The sequence below is a fragment of the Syngnathus leptorhynchus genome, chromosome 1 (assembly GCF_054491065.1).
Source record: "Syngnathus leptorhynchus isolate UIUO chromosome 1, UIUO_Slep, whole genome shotgun sequence".
Taxonomy (NCBI): Eukaryota; Metazoa; Chordata; class Actinopteri; order Syngnathiformes; family Syngnathidae; genus Syngnathus; species Syngnathus leptorhynchus.
In genome coordinates, this window is record NC_141195.1 from 20,136,433 (window position 1) to 20,161,162 (window position 24,730).

Here is a 24,730-nt window from a genome sequence, read left to right on the forward strand (position 1 = left end):
TAAAACAACAGCGTGGTTTATATATAAATAAAAAAACACATTCAATGCAATGAAAAATGATGCAGTTAAACGATACTGCGAGACTTTATGGACAATGCCAGCCACCTTCTGCACACCGTCATCGTCACTCAGAGGAGCCTGTTCAGTGTGAGGCTTCTCCTACCCAAGTGTAGGACCAACAGAATGCTGAAATCCTTTGCTCCTCAAGCCATCAAACACTTGGGGGAAGGAGGCATAGGATCAGGGAAAGACCTTCAACACTTATTTATTACGTGATAATTTATTTATTACACAACACTTTATTTATTACTCAAGGCTGTATTTATTTAATCCATTCATTTATTGCTCAACTCTTTAATACTCATGTGCACGATTCTTTTTTGTTCTGTTTTTCCGTGTCTGCTACTAACCCCAAAATTTCATGAGGGAGTAATCCCAAGGGATAAGTAAAGTTGAGTATAAGTCTATCGCTAATAATTAAATAGATCTTTTTCAATGAGGTTGAGGCCAACAGGAACAGAATTTAGATTTTGGGGCATTTGCATTTTGGTACACAGAGATTATTTTGGCATTGAAGCAGCGAAACTCTTGAGAATCCTCAACAGCTGTATTCATGCTTGTGCTTTTCAGTGCAGGTTTTTTATATTTATTAAAAGCTCTTCATGTCCATTCAAACCCTTACTCTATTGGTTTTATTCACATTTTTATGTGAAGGACCAAAACTACTCAAATACATTCCAAAATACCTGACATTGGATCATAACCCTCATATCGACCATAATACTTTCCAAAATCTTCTGAGGATGAACGTAAGGCTTTACAGAAGCCTGCTGGTCACACCGGCAGAGCCCTTCATCCCCCCCCCAAGCAATTTCAGATTGTGTTCAACTCATCTTTTACTCCTGAAACATGACTGGCACTGAGAAATGGCATGAACGCCATTAGAAATCAGAAGGGTAAAGCAGGAAGGAAAAGATGGAGGTCCTGGAAAAGCCAGGAATTCAATATACAGCACGGTTATCATGCATCCATTGTTGTGTTTATTCACTGAACACGATTTTTTAGGGAGTATAAAAGAAATACTAGAAGAATTCAGATTTAGGCAAACCAAGGGCTTTTTCTTTCTGACTATTCTAAAAGGCTGCACAAATGACCTTTATTCAGGATTAGTACAGTGAACTGTATCTTCCAGCTATGATGAGACATGCACATGCACTGTCCACATTATGCACTGCTGCTGCCCCGTGGCACTGCCGTGCTTTTTTGTCACATTGCATGTGAACGCATGGCGAAGTAATGCACACAAACCATCCAGTGAGACAATTCCATCAGTCTGTATGTAATTGTGTTCCTACTTGCATTAATGATTTCCAAGATTGGCATAAAGACACAAAACACAATGTTAGCTAACTAACTGCCTGCCATTGTAAATAAATCTCCAATTTTACTATGAAGACTCTAGGGAATATTATTAAGATGAGCATATTATGTGAAGTATGTGTGAAACTCTTGCTGAGCCACAACTATGAGAACTTGCGGCATCAGCTCCTGTCTCAACATGTGACCCTAATCCCAGATGAAGACGCTGGGGACTTGCCCTGGAAAGCACATAGAATATTGTCTGTCTTCATGACACCTTGTGACACTGACGCCCCATCCCATGTCAACAAAACATGAATGTTTTATGACCACAAGCTTTCACTTGTGTGCACCTTAAATGATTATCCTTGTATCATCCAGCATCTGGATGAAACTATTTGTCACACTTGTCAGATCTCATCATCAAAGTTTGTTAGTTAGTACTCCAATCATCTTATGCTTTTGTGGAAAGCACTTCAGCAGAGGTTGCCTTTTGGTTGATTTGACTAAGGGTGGGGTAAGGAATTCACGTTGAGCGCGTCCACCTCAGAGGCTACAGATTTGAAATGGGGTGCACCAAAATTCCACAAAGAATACAATATTGGTTAACCATCAGGAATTGTTATTAACTTGTGCTCTAGTCACTGTCCCCTGTAAACATACAGTGCAGCTGTATGTCAATCTCCTTTCAAACTGCATTTAAAACTGTAAGATACCGTATATCTATTACGTGAGCATCAAAAATAATGTTTTATGTTCTTAGCTTCTTTGAAATGTGTTGCAGCTTTGCAACTATAGGAAGACAGTTGAGAACCACATTTATAAATGGTCTTAAAGATACACTTCAATAGACTCAACATTGGCACTTAAATAAAAGGATAAAAACATTCTGTAGTGATTTAAAAGCTTTTGGGGATGCAATATATGACTGGCCCACTCACTTTTGGAGCTCGCCTCCTATTTTTTTTATTTTCCATCTCAGCCTGTCTAGAGGCAGGAAAGCATGCATTTTAATGCATATCGCAGAGATGGGCACTTCACTCATTTGTCACTCATATTCCTCATTAAAAGTGAGTGTTTCTTCAAGGATGGGTCATTTAATTATTTCTCTAAAATGAATAGATAAAATAGAAAATGACAATTGATTTTATTTTACTGATCAAAAAAAATACATCAACTGAGCTTCCATAGAAGCTCCTCTACAGGGGGTGGTCCACCTCAGATCTTGACCTGAACAGTCGGTTCAGAACCCATTCAGCATTCTTCAATTTGATCATCGCCTTCTTTATGGCTCTCGAGATCACTGAAAGAGCAAAACAAAGACTTTGGGACAGATTACACTGTACTACTAAATCAACGAGATCGTAAAGTGGTAAGTTGTGTAATATTTTACATGAAGCAAAACCTTGGAATTGCATCTCAAGTGAACAAGAGAGATCACAGTGACTGACGCCTAAGGAAATTGCAAATGTATTTCAAAGAACTGTAGCTTGTGAGACAAACAAGTGGCCACGCCAGAACGAGAGTGACAAAGGGGCAGGACAACAGTCATGCCCAATTTGTGAGTGTACGTGTGTGCGTGCACATGTGTGTGCGTGTGTGAATGCACATGTGTGTGCACGTGTGTGTGTGTGTGTGTGTGTGTGTGTGTGTGTGTGTGTGTGTGTGTGTGTGTGTGTGTGTGTGTGGAGGGTCGGGGCGTGACAGTAATGCACTGCTGTGAGCCAGAGGGATTCAACCTTTTGCAAGTGGCAAAGGCAGACATGATGAAGTCTTGTTGACAGTCTGTAACCTTCGGTCAGACATCCTTTAACACAATTTTGCTTTTGCTCATGATTCGAATCCTAGGGCCAGTTTATCAAATAGCCAACACCAAATTAAGATGAAGAAAATGCGGGAGTAAAATAATCTATATACAATGTTTTTCTTAATCATAAAGCTCAGGGCACGTCGTGCGGCTCCAGTTGCTTCTTGAAGGAAACTTAGCCCTCAGTCCACCATGTGCAAGCAGAGCCCCTGGGTGATAAGTATGTGATAAATGTGTGCAGCCCTCAGACCTTTTAGATTTCCAATGTGGATGTGAGGACAGCTCAGCATGATGACAAGAAATATATCGTAAATATTTTTGCTTTTTTTATATATATATTTTTTCCACTTCCACATACAGACGAAAATGTTCCCTTTTGTAAAAATGTCCTAAAATAATGCAGTAGGACTATATGTTACCGACAGTTAAACCAGAATTATATTGTTCCGTAAAATGTGAGCATATGCCACTCGACCTCAGTCCAGCGCATCAAAATTATTAACTATGTATGTATATAGAGTGCTCAGAAAGTCACAGAGCTCTTACGTTTTGATTAACAAATGTTTCTTTATAGCAACAGTCACCAAATCTTTTAAAAAAAATGAGAGCTACTCAAGCACCGATCATTGTGAAGGGTAGTTCGATACACACTTCTAATTCTCTAAATTACCTTTCATCACAACAAATATTATTAATGACGTGAATTAATGAGAAGACAATGATCATTTTCCACAATAATTAAGATCTTCTCTTAAGATCTATCTTCATACAACTTTATCAGTGTTCACATTTTCAAATGATCATTTTACTTCTGCAACATTTCCAGAAAAATCATAATGTCACATCACTGGTGACCTATTTCTTGAGCTTCATAGCTGCAGGGCTTTCCAAACACCTTATATGTAGGCTGCAGACAATGTTTCTTTTTACTAAGACATCTTGGCTGCACCAAACTGTTGCATATTGTGTTTTCTTTGTCTTCCCTGGGCTACTTATATCATACCTTGTCAATCAAGTGAAGAGATGGTGACAAATAGCCTTCAGACAGCAGCTCACACGCATGAACACATGCCTAATCCATTTTTATCTTCCTCCAACATGAGGGGGCGCGGCTAAGGGGTGGCTTCGGAAATGTCGTCAACTTACCAGGAAGAAAAACAGCATCGCTGAGAGTATAAGCGTCTCAAACATTTACAACCGATGTTTGCATCGTATTTATGCGCTGTAACTTTGGTTTTACTTCACGAAAAGTCTTCTGTGATTCAACGATTTGTTTCAAGAGGTACTTGTTTAAGGTTAACTTGCCTCGAGGTCGGCCAAGAACATTACGCAAACCGCCATGATATTAAGTTTAATTTTCGCTTTAAGGTGCTGTGGTAAGCTGCAAATTGAACTAAAACGCTAATGAAATTAAATTTACCTGTAAAGTAACGCGCAAGGTTTGTTTTGATCTAGTCATGGAGCGCCACTTAGATCGTAGTTTTACTGAGATGTGGCAGGATAGACGTTTGCGTGCTGATTCCAAAAACATTCTGCTGTTGGCCAGAGTAGAATGCGCATGGGACTCAAACAATTATCAAATGAGAAGAACACAAACAATTAAATATTGTTGACTTGGATTTATTTGTGCATTCGATTTGGTCAATTTCCAATTGCCTTCAATATTTGATGAGCGCTCTTACTGCTAATTGTCTTTTCTTCAACCCATACCACCTTACTAGAATTTTGTTGAATGGATCTAACCCCAATTAAATGTGGAGAATAATTGTTCACACCTTGGGTTCATTTATGTTAACAGAGATCAGAAAGCTGCTTCTTCTCTCTTATTTGTCAGCCCACCATGCCTGACGAGATGCAACGGGCTTTAATCCAGAGAGAAAGTGAGACGGGTGGTTGCGGACCTCTTGCGGCTTGTGTGTCTGAGCTCGACACGCAAGTTGTCGGCATCCTGGGCACCGGTGACTTCTCCCGCTCGCTTGCCAGAAGACTAGTGGCCTCTGGCTACCAGGTGGTGGTGGGGAGTAGAACGCCCAAACGCTCTGTTGCTCTTTTTCCTGAAGAGGCAGAGGTGAGACACTAATAATAATTATAATGCATCCAAATTATACAGCAGATTTGAACCAGGGAGTGACCTGCTCACTAATAAACAATTGGACAGATAAAGAAGTATTCATTTGTGTCATTTGGCCTTGTCAGACTTGTGCCCTCCATTGTAATATTATTTTTCTTGGCACCCAGGTGACCTCCCAGCTGGAAGCGGCCAGCCAGGCAGACATAGTCTTTGTCGCCATCTTCCCTGAGCATCACTCCACCCTGTTGGAGCTGAAGCCGGCGCTGGTGGGAAAAATACTGGTGGATGTTAGCAACGGCTTGCAGATCAAGCGAGGTGGGCCGTCCTATGCCGAACAACTGGCTGGCATGTTTCCAGAAAGCTTTATAGTGAAAGGTTTCAACACCATATCAGCATGGGTGCTTCAGACTGGACCACGAGATGGAAGCAGGCAGGTAGGACTATTGCAGAAATATCTCTGATGTCTGCAAAATCCAGTAAGCCATTTTTTTTTTTTTGGGTCGTCTTCTTTGTGTAGGTTTTCCTGTGCAGTGACAGCAGTAAGGCCAAGAGCTCAGTCTTGGCAATGTGTCACAGGATGGGCTTTCGTCCTGTGGATATGGGTCTGCTCTCCTCTTCTGTGGAGATTGAAAACCTCCCCTTTTATCTGTTTCCATCCTGGGGCACCCCCATCCTCATCAGCGCAATTCTCTTTATCTTCTTCTACCTTTACAACTTTGTCCGTGACATCTTGCATCCCTTCGTCATGGCAAAGAAGAGTGTCTTCTACAAAATGCCCGTTGAAACCGTCAACGTCACTTTACCTTCCGTCGCCTTGGTGATGCTTGCACTCGTCTATATGCCCGGCCTTCTTGCCGCATTGATCCAACTAAGGCGGGGCACCAAATACGATCGCTTTCCCGACTGGCTCGCCAAGTGGCTCGTCAAGAGGAAGCAGTTTGGATTGTCCAGCTTCCTATGTGCTGCCATGCACGCCATCTACAGCATGTGTCTGCCCATGAGGCAGTCGGCTCGCTACAAATTGCTCAACGCTGCTTTCAAGCAGGTGAGTGGTATGATAACACCTGTTGCTTTAGGGTTAGGTTATCAATCATGTGTGAAACTGTGTGGCGCGCAGGTGAAAGAAGGCGTGGAGGACTCGTGGAGTGACGAGGGGGTGTGGAGAATGGAGTTGTACGTCTCAGTGGGTATCATAGCGCTCGGGCTGCTCTCCCTGCTGGCTATCACCTCACTGCCATCCGTGGCTGACAACATCAACTGGCGAGAGTTCAACTTTGTACAGGTAAGCCGGAAGAGCTAAAGGTCAGGACGACCTGGCTTGTGTTTCAACAATCAGGTGTGTAGGCAGGATTGGATAATATTGTCTGCAGATTTGGATTTGTTACTCAAAACTATGGCTGAGTGACCTTGGTAATTTATCAGCATAAAATGGCAGATCATGCAAACAAAAAAAGGAAGAAGTCAAGGCTAAATTATGTTGCGGACTTACTAACCTTGGGAATGAATTGAATGTCAAGAACGTATTTATGCGACCGGTGAAGCTCAAATCAAGACCAACTGAGAACACATATGACTGAATCATCGATTGTAATTTTGAAAGTGGTGAATTTTGCGTTAACATTTTGATTGTCTGGTACGCATGACGAATATCTGCAATTGCAGTGTGTTTAGTTCCACCCCACCTCTACCATAACACGTCAGTTCTCCCAACGGGGGTGTCACAGTTCGCATACGTATGATTTGATTTTACTGCCCACTCCAAATTAAGACAGTGGAAATGCAAATATATGCTCTCGAGAGGGTGTTCCCGTGAAGATAAATCACGCATCCAAACAATTAGTATGTTTGCACTTTTGCAGCTGACTCAGTTTGGATGCTAACACTCAAAGCTGCCATCATTGCTGGGGCGCACACATTCCTTTCTCCTCCTTGTCCCCTGCCCCCCCCCCCTTTCATCACGCCACTAAACTAATCCTCTGGCCGTCAGATTAGTCATGTCCCAACTGCCGGCCAGCAATGAATTATTGCCGTCCTTTCAGCACTCGCCACCGATGAATGTTCCTGTGCAGTGCAGCGCTTCAGGACAGACACTTGATCTTGAATGAAATGAGTTAACTACTCGCTCAAACATGAAACTCTGAAAAGTTTTCAAAAAAGTGAATCACCCACATTTAACCTATTTAAGACTGACAATGCAAATGTTTTTGTCTTGTTATTCTATTCTAGTCACATTCGGATTGGTTTAAAATTGAAAATCACAAATTAGAAATCATAAAAGGTTCAAAGGTCGGTGTTTGTAGCATATGACCAAATCATATAACTAACTCGTGAGTGCCAGAGTGGCTATGTTTACACATTTTCTTTTATCCGATCAGACGTTGGATTAAAATTATAATCAGATGCACTGTTTTCATGGACACTAAAAATATTTAGTTATTTAGGTCTCACACTTTTGTGGTTAATTGATAGAATATTTTGGACCCCCGACCACTAGTAGGTAATATGGATTGCACTTGTGGCACTCAGTTGGAACATGGGTCGAAGGTCACAGCTGTTTGGTGGGCTATGACCCAGTGAATAGCGGAAACTCTAAATTGGCACAAACCCAAAACTTTTTTTCAAACAGTAACTAAAAGATTTAGCTTTTACATAAAATAAACATGAATAAACTAAGCATGTCACCCTACAGTCCACTTTAGGTTACTGCGCCCTGTCCATGGCCACTGTCCATACACTCCTCTTCGGCTGGGACCGCGCCTTTGACCCGAGCCAGTACCGCTTCCTCCTGCCACCCACTTTCATATTGGTCCTCATCCTCCCCGTCACAGTTCTGATGGTTCGCCTCATTCTCCTGCTGCCCTGTAATGCGCTTCAGCTCCAGAAGATCCGCCGCGGATGGGAGAAAAGTCAGCACATCCGCTTCGTCCTCCCCTGTGATAACTGCTATAACGGCATTGATAACATCAGCCATGTTTGAAGAATAGTAAAACTGACAACCTTCAATTTGTTGCACTTATATGGAATGTATGTGTTATTAGAATAATATGAGAATAGAAATAATTTAATGATGATGCTGAGTAATAGTTGCTCCTCAACCTTAATGATCACTATGCATTTTTCTGCAGGATTTTGACTTTTGTTTATTTCTTCCTGTTGTATCACTGATGATTTGGATGCCTGCTTCTGATTACTCTGTGCCAAAAACCTGTCTCAAACTGCTGGTATCATGTGATTTTTGTCAAATATATATTTGTCATCATTGTGTCTGAAATCCGTTTGCTGTAACATAATATTGGATTAAAGTCATTTTTTTCTACTTGAAATAATTTGAGAGGTAATTGCAGTTGATGGCCATCAGAATCTTTATAGGGGTCATGGACAAGCAAGATTGACCTGGTTTAGGCAAGTGGTGCGATTCTGCCATCTAGTGGCAGAATAAGATCTCAAGTTTTCATCGCAAGTGAATGCGCTTTCGGTGCCTGTTACTTTAATTTACTTTAATTCATAAGATGCCCCTCAAGTTAAATTAAGTAATGTCTACCACTAACGCGCCTTTTTTTCCGTTTTGAAATGTAAAACAACACTCAAGAAATCGTACATAGAAAGGGTACAAATGAAAATATAGAATTGGTAAAAACACAAATTGCATTTAAATGGAATAAAATCAGGAAAAAGGCATTAGCTCGATAAATTTTAATACGGTACAACAAGAAAAGAAAATAATCATTAGCTACAATTGCTACATTGTTTCAACTAATAACTCGGTTTTATTCTGTGTTGGTTAGTTTTAATATCAAGTAATATATTGAAGCTGACGCCACGGTGGACACTGGTTACCACGTCCGCTTCACAGTTAGGAGGACGCGGGTTCGATTCCACCTCCGGCCCTCCCTGTGTAGAGTTTGCATGTTCTCCCCGTGCCTGCGTGTTTTTTTTTCCAGGCTGGGATAGGCTTAAGCACACCCGCGACCCCCGGTCAGAAGCTTATGACCCTACACCCAAGCTAACATTACAATGACACGACTTATTAAGGCTGGCATAAACTGTGAAGAATAAAATGACCAGCTGATGTTTTAATCTAAAAAATAGTAGTGTAAAACATAAAACAGACACCTTTTTTTTCTTGAAACATTGACTAAGAATTAAACATCTCTTAATTCATGTATTGAAAAGATCTGTAGTACATAATTTTTATGTGCATGCATGGAAAACAAACAGTACGTATATGTAAGGGTTAACTTTAACAAGAGAAAGGAATTGCCTTCCCGCTTGTTGATGAGGCCACACAGGTACCTCCTACTTTTACCTTACAGCAGGAACCATTGACAAGGCTGAAACCTCGATGCAAGTTCAACGTTTCTAAGGTGCCTCCTTCTCATTGTTGCCATGACTGTAAGTATATTAGCCATGAGATGTGCTTCTGTCAGTTTCAACATTGTGCAAGAGTTTGCTTGTCTGCTTCAGCCTGTTTGTTCAGTGCCACCTCCACTTTTTTTTTTTTTGCCTACAGGAAAGCTTTAAGAAAGCCGCTGAGGAAGTGAAGGCGTTGAAAACCCGCCCTAACCGTGAAGAAGTGAACGCACTCTACGGTTTATACAAACAGGCCACGATTGGGGACATTGATTCTGGTGAGTAAATGTAAGTTTTAACAAACCATGTCTCGGGATAGATATCCGGCCTTTTTGGACATAAAGTCTTCATAGGCTGTGTGCGTTGAAGACAGAAAGAAGCTAGACAGGTTAGGTGTCATTGTAAAAAAAATGATGAAAAGATTGATAAGTGTGTGTAAAAGGGGTGTATTTTGTCCGGTAAGACATTCTTGAAATATTTGAAAACTATCTGTCCAGATCTTTACTGATCAAGAATTCTGTGTGACAGTGAGTTTGAACTGATGTTTACTGCAGTCGTCAGCTAGAGAAAATCAACCACATTCTTTGCAGCCACAGCTCGTCCAGGGATATTAGACATCATAGGACGACGGAAATGGGATTCGTGGACAGAAAAGAAAGGTATATCTTATATACTTATGTGAATTGTGTATGACTGACAAGCTGATTGGTGATGGTTTTGATTCCCCAGGAATGTCCAAAGAAGAGGCAATGGCTGCCTATGTTGATGTGGTGGAGAAGCTGAAAACAAAATATGGAAACTAAAATCTATTTCTCATAAATAAGTATCGATTTTTTTTTTTTTTTAAATGTGATGCTTCATTTGAAAAGAATATGAAGTACTAAATCTTTGGATTGTGCTCTGATGTGGAAGCTTGACCCTACTTTGCGACTGATTTCTTTTTTACATGCAATTTTAATCAAACGAGAAAGAAATACTATTCTCACATGCTGTTGTCATAATACCGCCTTGACTATAGAAGCATATGTACTAAGTCCTGAATGCCCTTTTGAGTGATTTAATAAAACTGTGGCTTTCCTGCTTACATACACATTGCATGGGTTTTATTAAGCCGCAGTGATGATGACAACAAAGAGGAAGGTGAAAACAAGCATAGCCTAACAGTTAACAACAAATATGGCTATCAAGCTCCACTGGCTCCACCAGACTACTGGTAATGGTACCTGGCATTTATTATCTGTCATCTGTCAATTGAGGCAAAGTGATTGTAGTAAAATACCATTTATGAGAGAATAATGACAGAACCAAAAGACAGAACAGACGACTCCAACCAAATCTTGATATATAAGATCATCTGCAGGTCGTTTTGTCATAGCAGTGTCTTACTACATCATTTCATGTGAACGATAGGTCTAGTCTGTCAGAAAATAATAAATAAAAGGTCACAGAGAAATGTTGGATAGCATTAATGCAACTTTACACGCCACCTGACAGCCAAGGAAGAAGGCATGTTTTGTCTTTGTTTTACATGCTGAATAGAACAGCGTCTTTCCATATTTAACAACTTATTGTTATGGCTCCTTGTTATACTAAAAGTAGAAGATTTTACTGACATCTAGTGGCTGGATAGAATAATGCATCCGTTAGCATTGTCTCCAACTTTCAGTTCATAAATGACGTAACGTTCTTCTGATTGTGTGCTAAACATTCTTTAATTTTAAAGCAGGGTTGGTGATTCTCAAAGGAATATGCCAGTTTTTCATAATAATTAATTTAAGTGCCCAGTATACAACAAAATACTGAATAATTTGAAGCTTTAATCACTTAGCGTGGCCAAATAAATATGATTTATTACTCAAGCTATGAATCTGTACCATTTGATGCTGATCTGAATGAGGATTATCTTTGCTGGGCAGAGAAACTCTGAATCATAGTTTTGAGGTTCAGGGTCCAAATCAAGGCTGCAGCTTTCAATATGTACTGTACACATTACAGAAAGATGCATGTTAAGATGTAAGAAACTCTCACAAAAAAAGAGAGACTCTCTTTCAACCTCCAGCATCACCAAAACATGTACCAATCCTCTCACTTCATCAGTCACAAGATATTTCTTAATCTATCTGTTTCTTCTGGAACTGTATGTGCTCCAGTATGTTTAAATTTGAAAACGGAAAGGAATACTGATACAGTGTAATAGTCACAGTGGTAAAGCTCTTTGTTTGTAAATAGCAGTGAGTCCCGAAGGAAGATAAAAACTGCTTTCAGAATGAAGGACATGAACAGCTGGATGTGAATGTGGTTCCTGGTGGAGTGCAATTTCCTGAGCAACGTTAATGTGGTATTTACAATATTCGGAGAGGCAGATTCATGGTTCTCACCTAAAGAAACAGAAAATGTGATTGCAAGGATTAGTGATATGAGCAAGAGTGCATATCCGGTCGTGTACGTATATATCATCTTCACATACGAGAGATGCAAATGGATATCGGGTGGCTGGTGAAGGCAAAGAGTATGTCATTTCAGGTTTTCTGCATTCCATGACAATAAGCACATATTGATTTCTTTAGTGAAAGAAAAATATGTTTTTGAATGATGCCTACATAAACTATATCATGTTATGACCACTAGATGCCACTAAAACACTACATTAAATTCCATGAGTGCTTATCGTTTTAGAGTGGCGAGCATGTTTGAGGAACATCTTCACTAAATTTGCAGTTCAACCTGGATTGAATAATTTTAAGATCCTCCATGGATTTTTTTTCTTCTTTCAATAAGTGAACATGCAGATGGCATCTTAATGACCATTTTGCCTGCAAAATAATTAATACGGGGCTTTCTTTTTTCATTTTATTTTAAGTTTTTTTTTCCTTCCTTCGGGCATGCAAAGTTTTGGTCATCTGTGAAATCAGCACAAGTCCCGCTTTGCTCATTGTGCCACATCAGAGCATTTTCTATAAAACTATAAAGTCATAGAACTATAAAATGAAAAGATTATACCTAAATTGCATGCAGTCATTCACCAGTGCATTTTGTCAAACAAACTCGCTTGGAATTATGCAATAAGCCTCAACGGTCCCCCACAACATCAAATTCAACATTATAAGTTGCACAAAAAGTATGAAACTTCTTGTCCGAATTTTCCAAATAGAGAATAAATTGCCGGAATGAACGTAATATATGAATTGTCCTATATATGTGTTAACTGGATTCATAATCATTTCTGTACACCAAGGACACGCAAAAAAGAAATGTTCTAACGACAAAGCAAACCTTTATTTTGAAACTAAAGTTAAAATCCCCAGGGTTTGTTTTTCGTCACCAGTGAAGGCGACAGTTAGCGAGCGTGCCATTGGTCCCACATGGCTTTTGACCCCACCCACCCCCTCGAGCAAGACCGTCACCTTGGTAACGGCTGTGTTTGTCAGGTGGCGTGTGCCAGAAAAGGTGCCAAACTCAAAACATATTTGAAAACAACTGGATTGTATTTCATGCTGAAGTCAAGAAATGATCAAGTCGAGATGATTTGTGTTTTTACCTATGCAACATGAATCAAACAATGTGAGCGCAGCGCAGCATGGTAAAATATATTTAGTTTCTAGAATATAACGCGTCACGAAGTACCAACGTCGGGCTTTGACGAAATCAGCAGCAAGTGGTGACGGTCAAAAGAAGTTCAATATAGATAGATCGTTAGTTTTATGTTATTTGGCTAAATTGCGTGTGTAGTTACGAGCTCCACATTGTTTAGTTTTTCCATGGGAGGATGGCAAACCGGTGTTAAAAATGGCGCCAGTTCAACCAGGTATAAGGTACGAAATTACTGACGTCATCCCTTCTGTGACAATAGTATATTTTCACATCCATCTATTCGTTTTCTTTTCCGCTGCTCAAGGTTCACGGGGGCTTGGAGTCTATCCCATGCAGACGACACTCTGGACTAGAAACCAGTCAGTCACTGGGCACAAATAGAACAGTCACTGAGTGGCAACTGAGGTGAGTGAACCACTACACTATCAGTGAACACAAATATGACAAAATCTTTAGCATCTGTCAATTATGGTACCATCGTCTAGATGTTATAACAACTTTCACTTTTAGACCTTTTTTTTTAGCCTAGACGTCTAAGTAGCATATAGACGTCTAATAGACGTCAAAATTCTGACAGTGTCCATAATCAGTGCATTTGAATGACCTGGTTCAGTCTTCTCAAAGAAGTGCACTTCTTGTCTCCTGTAGAGTTCTCCATCTGCTTGACGTTGGTCTTGCACAGCTGACACTGACCCGTGACTCCCGGGAGGATGGCCGTCTCTGCTCCCCTGACGCCGCTGCCCCTGACCCAGTTAGTGGAAGACGGAAGGAGCAGCGTCCCGAACCATCTACTTGAATCCAGTACATATTGATTGCCATGATGGCTGCATTTATTACTTCTTATTTATGTTTATTCCACCATCCCTATTCGTGTTAACTAAATGAAATGAACTAATTTTGTTAGCCATTCAAAATGATGTGTACGTTTTTTACCCATATAGAAATCTATGTCAAAGAGAAGAGTAATGGCCTGATCCAAGTGGATCCTTCTGAACTACATTTCAGTGGCTTCAAGCTAGAGAAGGACTATGTGAAGAGCGTGGTGAGAAAAATATCACCTAAATCTGAATATTGTTCATGTTAGGCTGTATTTGATCCCAATTTTTTAATCACAAGTTAACATTAAATAGAAAATTAGCTCACATCATTAAAAGCTTTCATTTGGCTTGATGCATGAATGAAGACATGATTTTCCATCATATATGCTTGATGAATGTGGATGTAAGCATTGAGAGTGTCTAAATAGTTCTCTCGAGTGCGCATGATGAATTTAAAATGAAACCCTTTTCCCTCCTCCTCAGAAACTAATCAACATCTCATCTAGAGTGCTAAATATTCACATCATCCCCACTCAAACCAAGCATTTCCGAACCAACTACGCCAAAAAGGTATGTTTGACTTTCATAAGTTGAAGAGTCAGCTTCAGTATATCCATTTTGATTGATCTGACTTTCCTCAAGTGTCGACTGATTCCCGGCCTTGCCTACACAGTGAAAGTCAAATTCTGTCCCCACGAGTGGACCCGTGTCTCCGACTGTATTCGAGTTCACTGTGAGGTAAGGTAAGCGTGTCACCAACTTGCCGTTGATATCGACTGCGTGTTTTCATGACCTCTGCTCTTGCTCTGCGCCCCTTTTAAGGACGATGAGAACCTTTTAATTCCAGTTCACGCTTACCCCGCCACCGCTCATGTGCATATCCCGACACGCGTTGACTTACCAGCAGCACCTCTCGGACAAAGGTATGCGTTTTTGTTTATGATGTTTAATCTTGGAAAAAGGCATCTCTCCCATACAAGCAAGAAAAATCCTCATGTTTTAATGTGTGACCTGTCCTGTAGTGTTAGCCACATCATTCCATTAAGCTGCAGATCTCCCGCTGATTTGGAGTTTGAAGTGAACTTCATTGAGCCACATGAGGCCTTTTCCATCCACCCACTCACAGGTAGGTATAACTTGACAACATTTGTGTGACGTGTCTGTCTGGCTTCCTCAGCTCAGCAGAGTTAACACAACCTTTCTGGAGTGCCCCTATGCTGTGTTTTATCCCAAATACTTGCTTGTCTGTTGTGTATTAAATAAATCATGACAAAGGAAAAGCGCTCTTTCCGCGCATTAATCTTGTCCATGCTCTGGGAAACATCAGCGCTTGGAATTGGAACTCTACCAGATGTGTTATAACGCGAGGTTATTTCTGATGCTTTTGAAACCCGTTTGTAGCACGTTATTCTCTATAAATAGGTGAATAATTGCTTTTTGGTGATGTCACCATCATTATCCATTTTGACTATGATGATGTTTTTCAGGTGTGATCCCAGCCAATGGTAAATCAAAGATCACTATTACCTTCAAACCCTGCCGCTATGAGACTTGTCAGGTTACCCTTCGGCTGCTTGTCTCACAATTCAACACCAAATCCTACCTATGTACTATTACCGGAAGCTCCGTCCCTCTTCTTGCAATCAGGTATTTGCAATTCACTCGAGCATAAAAAAAAACAAAAAACACAACAGCAGGTTGGAAATAAAATGGATTACCTTGTGTGACTCCTGCTTTTTTTTATGCATTGCTTTAATTGAATTCCGGTGATAAAGCAGATTCTATCCATCAACAACCGCTTCATCCGTGTCACCTACCCTTGATGTTATATCAACTTAAAAGTTAATGATTCATTGAAGTGAATGCTGTAATTATTCCAAGATATTCAGTGCTTGAACTACAAAGTTGAACCAAAAGCACATTTTTATAGCTTAATCAAAAAAAGCAGATGTTTATCTTTTGTTTGATGGTATCACTTCTGCATATTTTCCATTTATTTCACCTGCTTGGAATAGGGAGCTTGCTCTTAAGGGGTCAGCTGTCAAAAGTAAAGGATCTTTACCAGCCATCCAAGTCCAAAGTCCAGTCAAACAAAAGTTTGCCAAGGATGTCAAACCCAAGGTAATGCACGAGAAGTCTTGATTCTATAAAGTTCGAGCTGAGCTGCTTATTTATGCATTTTATCACACACTTTTGTATTTCATGTACGGCAGAATGCAATTTTCTCTCTGCTGCACCACAAAAATTTCTCTTCACTTGATGCTGCAATTATTTCACATGTCCTGTAGGGTGCCACAGGAGGTCCCACTGGGAGCAAGCCAGGACCAAAGTCACTCGTAGATGCCTCCTCCCATGGAGGGGTGGCAAAGATGCTACACAAGGACAGTAGCAAACTTGGCGTGGAACATCCGAATGAGGGTATGTGCATGGTGTCGTGGAAATAGGACTCTTTGTTTGTCTAAGCCTCCTTTTTATTATTGTCAGGTCTCCAGAATAGGCAGAAGAAAGAGGCTGCTTTTCTAAAAAGGGTTCAACAAAATGTTAAAGAAGAGCAAATCAACCGCCTGAAATTGTAGGTTCTTCCTTGATTGAGCTTTGCTGTTTGAACTCTGCGTGTTTTTTCGTGTTATTTCAAATCAATCTCTGCCTCATCCACGTCTATGTCGATACACACCTGTTAGTAGGTAATTTCCATGTCATCCGACATCATTGCCGTCTCAGTTGAGATTATTTTCTTCACAAAAAAAAATTGCTACATAATCTATAATCTTGCAGAAAATCTCAATTGAGTGAAAAGTTTCAACTCCACATTTTGTTCCATTTGATACTTCCCGTACTTTTCTTCATGTCATGAATATAATATCATCACTAGACAAGTACATCTGGGTAAAGATCCAGTGTCAGATTCGACCAGGAGCCAAGTACTGGAGGACAGACTGGTTGCATTACATCAGTACCAGGTAACATATATTTATTTCAACCACATTTGTACATAAAGTTTTGATTGAAAAGCGGCTTTATCTAACTCCTAATATTTAACAAAACATTGTCATGACTATTTGTAGGTCAGGAAAGGAGATGTAAGGCAAGAAGGAGACTTTACCAGCGGAGCACCAAGACTCTACTCGATACGACTAATTTCTGATGCGGGGCAGGTAAACATGGTGTCGTACAGGGAAGGTGGCTCCTTTTGTGCTTGACGAACAGGCGCCTCTCATATGAAAACAGGGAATCAACGTTCTGATTTACTTCTCATTATTAAGATCTGAAGAAATATTTACACACGCACTTAATGGGTCTCATTCACAAATCATGTGTACTTTCAAATTCATCAATATCCTCGTACATGAATTTGCATGTTTTTGGAATGTGGGAGGAAACTGGGGTACCCGAAGGGAACCTACGCAGGCACTGAGAGGTCATGCAAACTCCACACAGGAAGACCGGAGCCAGAATAGAATCTACAACCTCTGAACAGTGAGGCGGACATGTTAACCACCGTGCCGCCGTACTGACAATAGTCATTCATAAAATCAATAATAATAACTTTAACAATAATAACCCGTCATTTGGTAATGAGTTGACAAATGTCTAAAATTGCCGTGAAGGACATTGTGTATCACACCCTCACTTGTGCTGTTCAAGTAGGTGTAAATGGCCATCTATATGTGGTGTATGTGATTCTGACTCACTGAGCACACACTGTGCCATGAAAATGGCACGACTTGAAAACATTTCATAATTGTCATATCGATCAATGCATGCAACAAAACAACATATCTCGACCTTTACATTACATGTCATTTAAGATGATTAGCAAGCTTTCTGATAATGCGAACCTTTTGAGAATGAAAACAAGATTAAGAATAAGAATGTCTTTTATGGTTTGGGCCATCTCTTGTATTTTATAAACCTTTGGCATAGGCTGAGACACTGTTTTCCATTTATAGAGACATTGGGGCGGGGTTTATGCAAATACGAGCACCTCGGGCATGAGCCGTCCTTTAGAATAAAATCTGAATCATCAACATAGGCACGTGCATCATAAATCCAGTGTTGATTTTGCTTATGCGATGAGTAAGAACACTTCTATGCATTTCTTAGGAAATGGGGCCCAATGTCGTCATGTAAGTGTGTGTAACTAACATGCATCATTGAATCCACCTCTAGGTGCCCAAGGGAACCCCATCTTTCCAGTTTCACCCCAGCTTTCAGTGGACGCTCAAACAGAGGGCGCTAAATTGCTTTCAGCAAGCAGCACGCAGGGTACGCACGCGCACACACACACACGCACACACAAACAAAAGCATGCATACACACACTCTCTTGAGGTAGAGGTAGTTCCTTTAATTTGTTTACTCTTCTTGCACAGTTCTTCGCCTCAACCGGTTAGGGATTGCCTGATTAAACCTGCATTGTGCTCCCCCTCACAGGTTGTGATGCAGTGTCGCATGAAGCGGATCCTGGCCTTGTGGAGGAATCTCCCGGGCGCTGTGGCAGGCTTGATCTCGGCCAACAAAGGTCTTTATCACTCTTGAGCCTGCCCTTGAGGCAAATGCCCCCCCACGCACCCCCAAAAGCTGCTATTTGAGTCTCTGTGTGCATTGATTCATGATGCTAATGTGAGCCTCTGTGTCTGTAGAAGTTAACTTCTGTCACTTTGTGTTTGTCTCAGTCGAAAAGGAGGAGGCGTGTGTTATGAAGATCTCCCCAGAAAAAATCTTTCCATCTTCCTTCCCACTTTTCTTAGATGAAGCTGATCCACTGGTTGGTACTGAAAGCACCAATTAACATACACTCAAGGGCCACATTATTAGCTATAGAGTACTTGAATAATCAATGGCTTTTCCAAAGCAGGAGTGGTACTACATAAAATCAGCATTTACATAAAGTCATAAAAAAGAAGTCTATAGTGACTGAGAATACATTTTTGGTGCATCACCAAAATACAGCATTTTTTTTTTGCATTTACATGACTTATTTCTTTGTTAGGAACACGAGTCTGCCAAAACATGAATATGCAGCATGAGGGTATCAATGAAGGTATAAAATGTGATGCTGGTTGAAATTAAGATTGTTCAACATTTGCACAAGTCTGTTCGTGCCTTGTCTTGATTCTAGTTCTGTGTGCAAAGGCAGATTTAGGGGGAGGGGGGCACTTATTATCTTTTGCAGGTGTATGCTTACCTATTGAAGTGGTCAATGAATGTGGAAACGGTTTCACACTTACTCTTGAAATACAGTTTCCCAACTAAAAACATACCTTTTTACCAATAGTTGCCTCCCCTATAGTGGTTATGTGACCGTGGAGACATGAGATTCATGTCATTTCCATTTCTGACAGCTTTAAAATTCTATTCTATGACAACACTATGTGCAATCAAATTTGATCAATGTTATTTTGATAGGTGGTCAATCAAAATGTAAAATGGTAGAGTATCAGAGTGCCTCAGTCTATGCAACCATGTTGTAATAGCTGTATGATGTAACAAACTATCTGCACAGCAGAATCATGTTCATCAAAATCTTCCCCTTGGCTTGGCCGGTGGAGTTGCCGGAAAGCAGTCATCATTGGCCACCGTAGCTCCACCTCTGCGTTAACCTCACATAGTTGTTTTGCTGTTTGTACTCAGATAAACTCAATCGCTTTGGTGACAGTCCCTCTGATGACAATTTTGAAAAAAACAAAAATGACATTTAAAGAGCCAAAAGTCCATGATGAATTTAAATGTAAAAATGGGACAAATCAATAAATCTATATCCTTGATGAATTTCTGGACCCAAACACTCTTGGAAATAATGTATTATGAAAACACAAAAAGGTCATTTCCAGGTTTGCTGATGGTTTCCATTTTTGAAAGGCCTATGGACACATACGATTTTACTACAATTTGTGAGAGTGGCCCGGCTAATTTTTTCTACTTTAACCTTATAGATGACTAATCAGTAAAAAAAGAAAAACCTTTTCACTCTACAATCACAAAACTGCTGTAGATGACCCAACCACAATACCCTGCAGAGAGACGAAAGTGCTTTGCTTTAATTTGTGCAAATGGTGTGTGCTTTCTATTTTCAGGCTCTTGACTTTTCCGCTTTGCCTGTGGATGACGTTGATGTGAGGGTGACAACACATGTTCCTACCTTCAAGCTCCAAGTACGTGCAGTTACTGTTCATCTAAGCGTCACTCACTTCACCATGGGAACAGACTCTATGTTCTCACTGAATCTTTGAGATGTACTTATGGATTTATTATTCTTATTTATATTGTTATTTAGGTTCCTCAGTACTACAAGCTAATGGGCTACCAACCTGTGTCAGCCTGGGAAGCTTTTAATGCCTTCATTCCCATATCCTTAATGCCACCACTACGCACCGGAGATTCAGTAAAGTTACAACACATAATCATCAGCCAGTGTCATCCATGATTATTTATTAATCATTTTTTGATATTTTCTCCCCCAGGAGGATGGTTCCCTGTCACCCACACCAGAGGATGAGGTTGAGCAAGATGCCAGTGATCTGAATTTCACTTTCCCAAGCGCTCTCCTTCGTCCCACTCACGCACACCCACTCCGAATTTTTGTAAGGGTATTTTTTTTGTTGTTGTTCCTTGATCATTGATGGATGGCGCCTCGCAGTGTTGAGGTTCATAGATTTTGGTATCATTTTTATACTTTTCATTTTGTGCTGTAGAACCCAGCTCCTGGCCTCCAGGCCTATAAACCAACCCCTAAATACCTCGAAAGCGATGTGGACTTTCACCTCTGCCCGTTGCCTCGGTAAATGTTTCTTCCTCAGTGCCATTGCAGCAACAATCTTCCATAGTACTGATCTGCTTAATACACAGCATAATCTTTGTACTCTATGCATAGTTATTCATCGCCTGCAGGCCACACAAGTGGGAGGGAGTCACAGACCTTACAAATGCAAACTCTGGACCCAAAGGTGAATTGCATTTTTTTTTTTTTGTCTTGAGCTTTAATTGAAACCATCTGGAATACTTCACTTCAAAGCTTCTTTTCTTTCTAATAGGGAGCAATCACAGGGTTGAAGACATGGGACAATTTCGATTTGGTAACTGCAACATGTGTGTCCAGACAGGCTGCTCTGACCAGCAATATTCTGCATGGGTAGGTAATCGAGCCTCCATTGGGTCTGAATAATACCAGTGGCGGCATCAATAACATCATTAACAATAGCATTCTTTTTACCTTAGTTTCTCATAATTAACATATTTTTGAACAAAATAAATAATTCAAAATCAGACGGGGGGAATATGCATATATAGTAGGTTTAAGAAAAAGCAATTAAATCGGTCACATTGTCTTGGTGTGACGGGAATAACTCAGGGTTGTAAAACAAAAAATATATATTTCATGTCAGAAATGATATATGATCAATAATAGGTATTGACTTCATTCTCCCACAGACCAAAGGGTGGATTAATATATTCCCCACAAGATTTTTTCATGAGCCGAACATACAGTTCACCTCCCATTTTTGTGCTCGAAGAGCCTTGTGTATCTTTCGATAAGTATGTTCAGTAAAATGGGTGTGATATACCCCCTACGACTCCTTCTCCTGCTCCACAAACATCATTTCTGGAACTCACATACCATGACAAGTGATGCGCAAAGGGGCATTTTAAGTGAAGTGGGTGCTATTTTATGCCCATTAAATGTGGAATCCATTGGTTCACATGTTACACTGGATAGATCGGATTTTTTATACCCTATACAGTTTTTCCACATTAAAAATGCAAAAAAATACTCAAATGAACTGAAACAAACTCCTTAGCAAAAGTGCATGTGAAGAGGCAGAAAGTAAAATGCTTTCATTCAGTTTAACCATCCCTCAAAGTGCTTTTCGGCGATTGTAGTTTTATCTCCACCGTTGAAACACAGCGGTTGGAAGTCTTTTCATCGAAGTGAGGCCGAATGGATATCTGTCCTTTGTTCTGTCACGTATGGCCCAGCTCTTCTGCATCAATCAGCGTGTATTTTTCTGTATGTCCTTCAGTTCTGCTAATTATAACAAAGACGTCCTTCCTATGACATCACCTGCTGCTTTCACCCAGCCTCCTGCTTATCTCTCTGGATGTACAGACAAAAGGTAAACACACTGGTGATTGATCTTCTAGTTTGAAGCCTTATTTAGCCTCAATCCTTATCTTTCTAAACATATTACAACCTTTTATTTTCACGTAAATATGGACTGTACATTTGTCTGCACGCAGGTGCGAAGCGATGGTAACACCAGAGATGATCAAAAGAGTATTCCTTTCCGGGATCCACTGACAACCTTCCATAGAGGAAGCACCTGGTGAGCCTGCTAATATGATTTATTGTACAAGCCACAAAGACAAAAGAGCTTTTATTTAGACCCTTGAATGATTGTATTCACATAACTAGGATGTTAATATGTAGGCATTCATTTCAGTCCAGATACTTCCAAGACTGGCCAAATAGAACCATTGCATCTCTTTTGGATAAACCATACTCTACGTCGATAACGCAAATGAAATTCATGACTTTTAAATCCTCCTAATGAAATATGCTACATAATGCTGCTTTTATTTATGTGATACATTTTGTTGTTGCAAAGAAACATGTTACTGTAAAAATATACGGCAACAAAAAAAAAAAAAACATTCCTTCCATTTTCAACACCACTTATCCTGCTCAGGGTTGCGGGTTTGTGTCTGACAATGAAATATTTATTTGATAGTACACCGATTTCAGCCACTCTTTTTTTATATTTACAGCTCATAGATAGATTGCTAAAGATTGAGTCCTAAAGCTGGGTTGCTCTGTGACAGGCACCAGAGGAAGCATCTAGTCTGGGTTCCGACAGATGAGGAAACTGAAGACTGACCCAGTGATCTTCACAAGACTGACGAGCACCCCTCACACTCACACACGATTTTTGCACACTTTTACAGTAATAAAAAAACCATACTTTTTTTTAAGGGTATGAGTTTGAATTATGTCTCTAGTCATTTAAAAACTCACGGGTTGGGTGTTATTTCTGCATGAAAGAGGTGGGTGGTCCATTAGCTACTTTTCCTCACCCCTAGAGGGAACTCCAACTCAGTTATAGACCCAAAAACAGCAATAAGCATTGGCATAAATTGCTTTGGCATTTTCTTGGATCCACATGCTAAACCCTTTGGCAAAGATTCACTTCATTCAAAAGACAGTGGCAGCTAGAAAGTAAGACGCCATTGAGAAACCTGTTATATTATTAACGTGCAGTCATATCTTCACATGTCTGCACTTGACGTGTGTTCCAAGGCAAGCAAGAGTAGCTGCATATTTCATGAAAACCACAGCAGACATTTACGTACCATTGTGCCATAGTAGTTAAATGAGCAAAAAAAAGTGAGACAATAATAGTCGCTTAGTATAATTAATTCACACAGCTGCAACAGCCAACAGTTTTTGTTGTGACACTCAACAGTGGAATGTGCATTTTATCCAGTAAGTCAGCAAAGACCACAGCATGTGTTGCATCAGCCAGTCTACCAGTATTCTTATTGCCATCCTGATTGAAAACACAGGTACACCAATCATCACTTATCCCAAATAATAATTCTTTCCAAGCTCTTGAATACCGCCATCCATCTGTTTTCTATGCCATTTATTCTGTTCAATGCCGCAGGGAAGCTGGAGTCTATTCCAGCTGAGACATAACCTCAGACTGATCACCTGTCAATCACAGGACTGACACTAGGTAGGATAGGTTCACACTGAAGCTCAATTTAGATTTTTTTTCCCCCACCTGCGACGCATAACCAGTTTTTTTTTCATCCTGTGCAAACAGTACAATTCATCCGTCCATCTATCCATTAATTTTGTTCAAATGCGACCTGACCTCTTTTGTATGTGGATATAAATTGGACATATATGCGATGCGTCTGCAATATGAACGCTCATCTGCACCTAGACGTCACTAAAATACTCCATGGGAGTGGGGTGGGAGTTCTTGGTAGACTACTACCATCATCCGTGAATCTGCAAAGTTGTTTTAACAGTAACAGTTATTGTCTTAACATTTGACTTCAATTGAATCCTGCTTGAAGTGGACTTAACTCCAATGATGTGAAATCATCTTCAGTAGACATCTTCATTGAATGACGAGACAAAGTGTGTCGCCTCATCCCCCCACAAATTAATTCTACCTCATTCCACCTGGCAACTTTGGCGATATGAGGTGTAAAATAATTTCCTTGAAGTCGTGCCACCGAGTTCAAGAGTCAGCATTACACTGATGGCCTTGTTCATATTGCTTCGACATGTAGCTTTAACAATACAAGGATGAATCCAGAGCTGCTGCTACCTTTAAACGCCAAACAACAAAGGCAAACAAAGGCTTTGCATTAAAGAAAAAAAATGACTGTGACAACAATTCCAGACATTTTCCTTGGTCTTTCCAAAGATCCATCAAACAAATTAGGATGTTATGGTTTGAACCTCAACAATTAGGTGAGCGCAATAATTACAAAATCTCCGAAGCATGTTGGAAAATGTGTTATGGTCTGATGAAAACAAAATTGAACTTGATGACAAGTATGTTTAACACATAAACACAAGCACAGCACTGCTCGTGACCAAAAGAAAACCATACCTACAGTGAAGGATGATTGTGGCAGCAGCATGCTTTCAAGTTGTTTTTCCTTCAGCTGGAACTAGAGCCTTAGACAAGGATGAGGGAAATTATGAGTAGTTCATAAC

General features: G+C 40.3%; 3 protein-coding genes across 4 annotated transcripts; all 3 read left to right on the forward strand.

Annotated features, from left to right (window-relative positions):
- The first annotated feature begins 4,206 nt into the window (after window positions 1-4,206).
- Window positions 4,207-8,563, forward strand: LOC147062606 (metalloreductase STEAP3-like). Of its 2 annotated transcripts, none has more exons than XM_085926205.1 (6): window positions 4,207-4,448; window positions 4,965-5,234; window positions 5,405-5,671; window positions 5,755-6,282; window positions 6,355-6,519; window positions 7,927-8,563. In XM_085926205.1, exons 2-6 carry the CDS (start codon window positions 5,007-5,009, stop codon window positions 8,212-8,214), a joined length of 1,476 nt encoding a protein of 491 aa, XP_085782331.1. In that variant the 5' UTR covers window positions 4,207-4,448; window positions 4,965-5,006; the 3' UTR covers window positions 8,215-8,563. The 2 variants fall into 2 exon arrangements, with proteins under 2 accessions (XP_085782331.1, XP_085782322.1); XM_085926196.1 differs by having other exon boundaries at window positions 4,209-4,448; window positions 5,001-5,234.
- A 947-nt stretch (window positions 8,564-9,510) lies between these two features.
- LOC147062607 (acyl-CoA-binding protein-like) lies at window positions 9,511-10,673 on the forward strand. The gene is made up of 4 exons (XM_085913976.1): window positions 9,511-9,629; window positions 9,748-9,865; window positions 10,178-10,246; window positions 10,317-10,673. Exons 1-4 carry the CDS (start codon window positions 9,624-9,626, stop codon window positions 10,388-10,390), a joined length of 267 nt encoding a protein of 88 aa, XP_085770102.1. The 5' UTR covers window positions 9,511-9,623; the 3' UTR covers window positions 10,391-10,673.
- Window positions 10,674-13,023: 2,350 nt separating this feature from the next.
- Window positions 13,024-22,949, forward strand: cfap221 (cilia and flagella associated protein 221). The gene is made up of 26 exons (XM_085913435.1): window positions 13,024-13,399; window positions 13,483-13,583; window positions 13,827-13,979; window positions 14,120-14,220; window positions 14,480-14,566; window positions 14,639-14,734; window positions 14,819-14,919; window positions 15,019-15,122; window positions 15,484-15,643; window positions 16,012-16,117; window positions 16,285-16,414; window positions 16,481-16,568; window positions 16,869-16,956; window positions 17,062-17,151; window positions 18,167-18,262; window positions 18,430-18,517; window positions 18,672-18,763; window positions 20,073-20,150; window positions 20,273-20,380; window positions 20,460-20,579; window positions 20,691-20,776; window positions 20,870-20,942; window positions 21,030-21,127; window positions 22,017-22,109; window positions 22,234-22,319; window positions 22,816-22,949. The coding sequence occupies exons 3-25, from the start codon at window positions 13,889-13,891 to the stop codon at window positions 22,292-22,294; spliced, it is 2,235 nt and encodes a 744-aa protein (XP_085769561.1). The 5' UTR covers window positions 13,024-13,399; window positions 13,483-13,583; window positions 13,827-13,888; the 3' UTR covers window positions 22,295-22,319; window positions 22,816-22,949.
- Window positions 22,950-24,730: the final 1,781 nt, after the last annotated feature.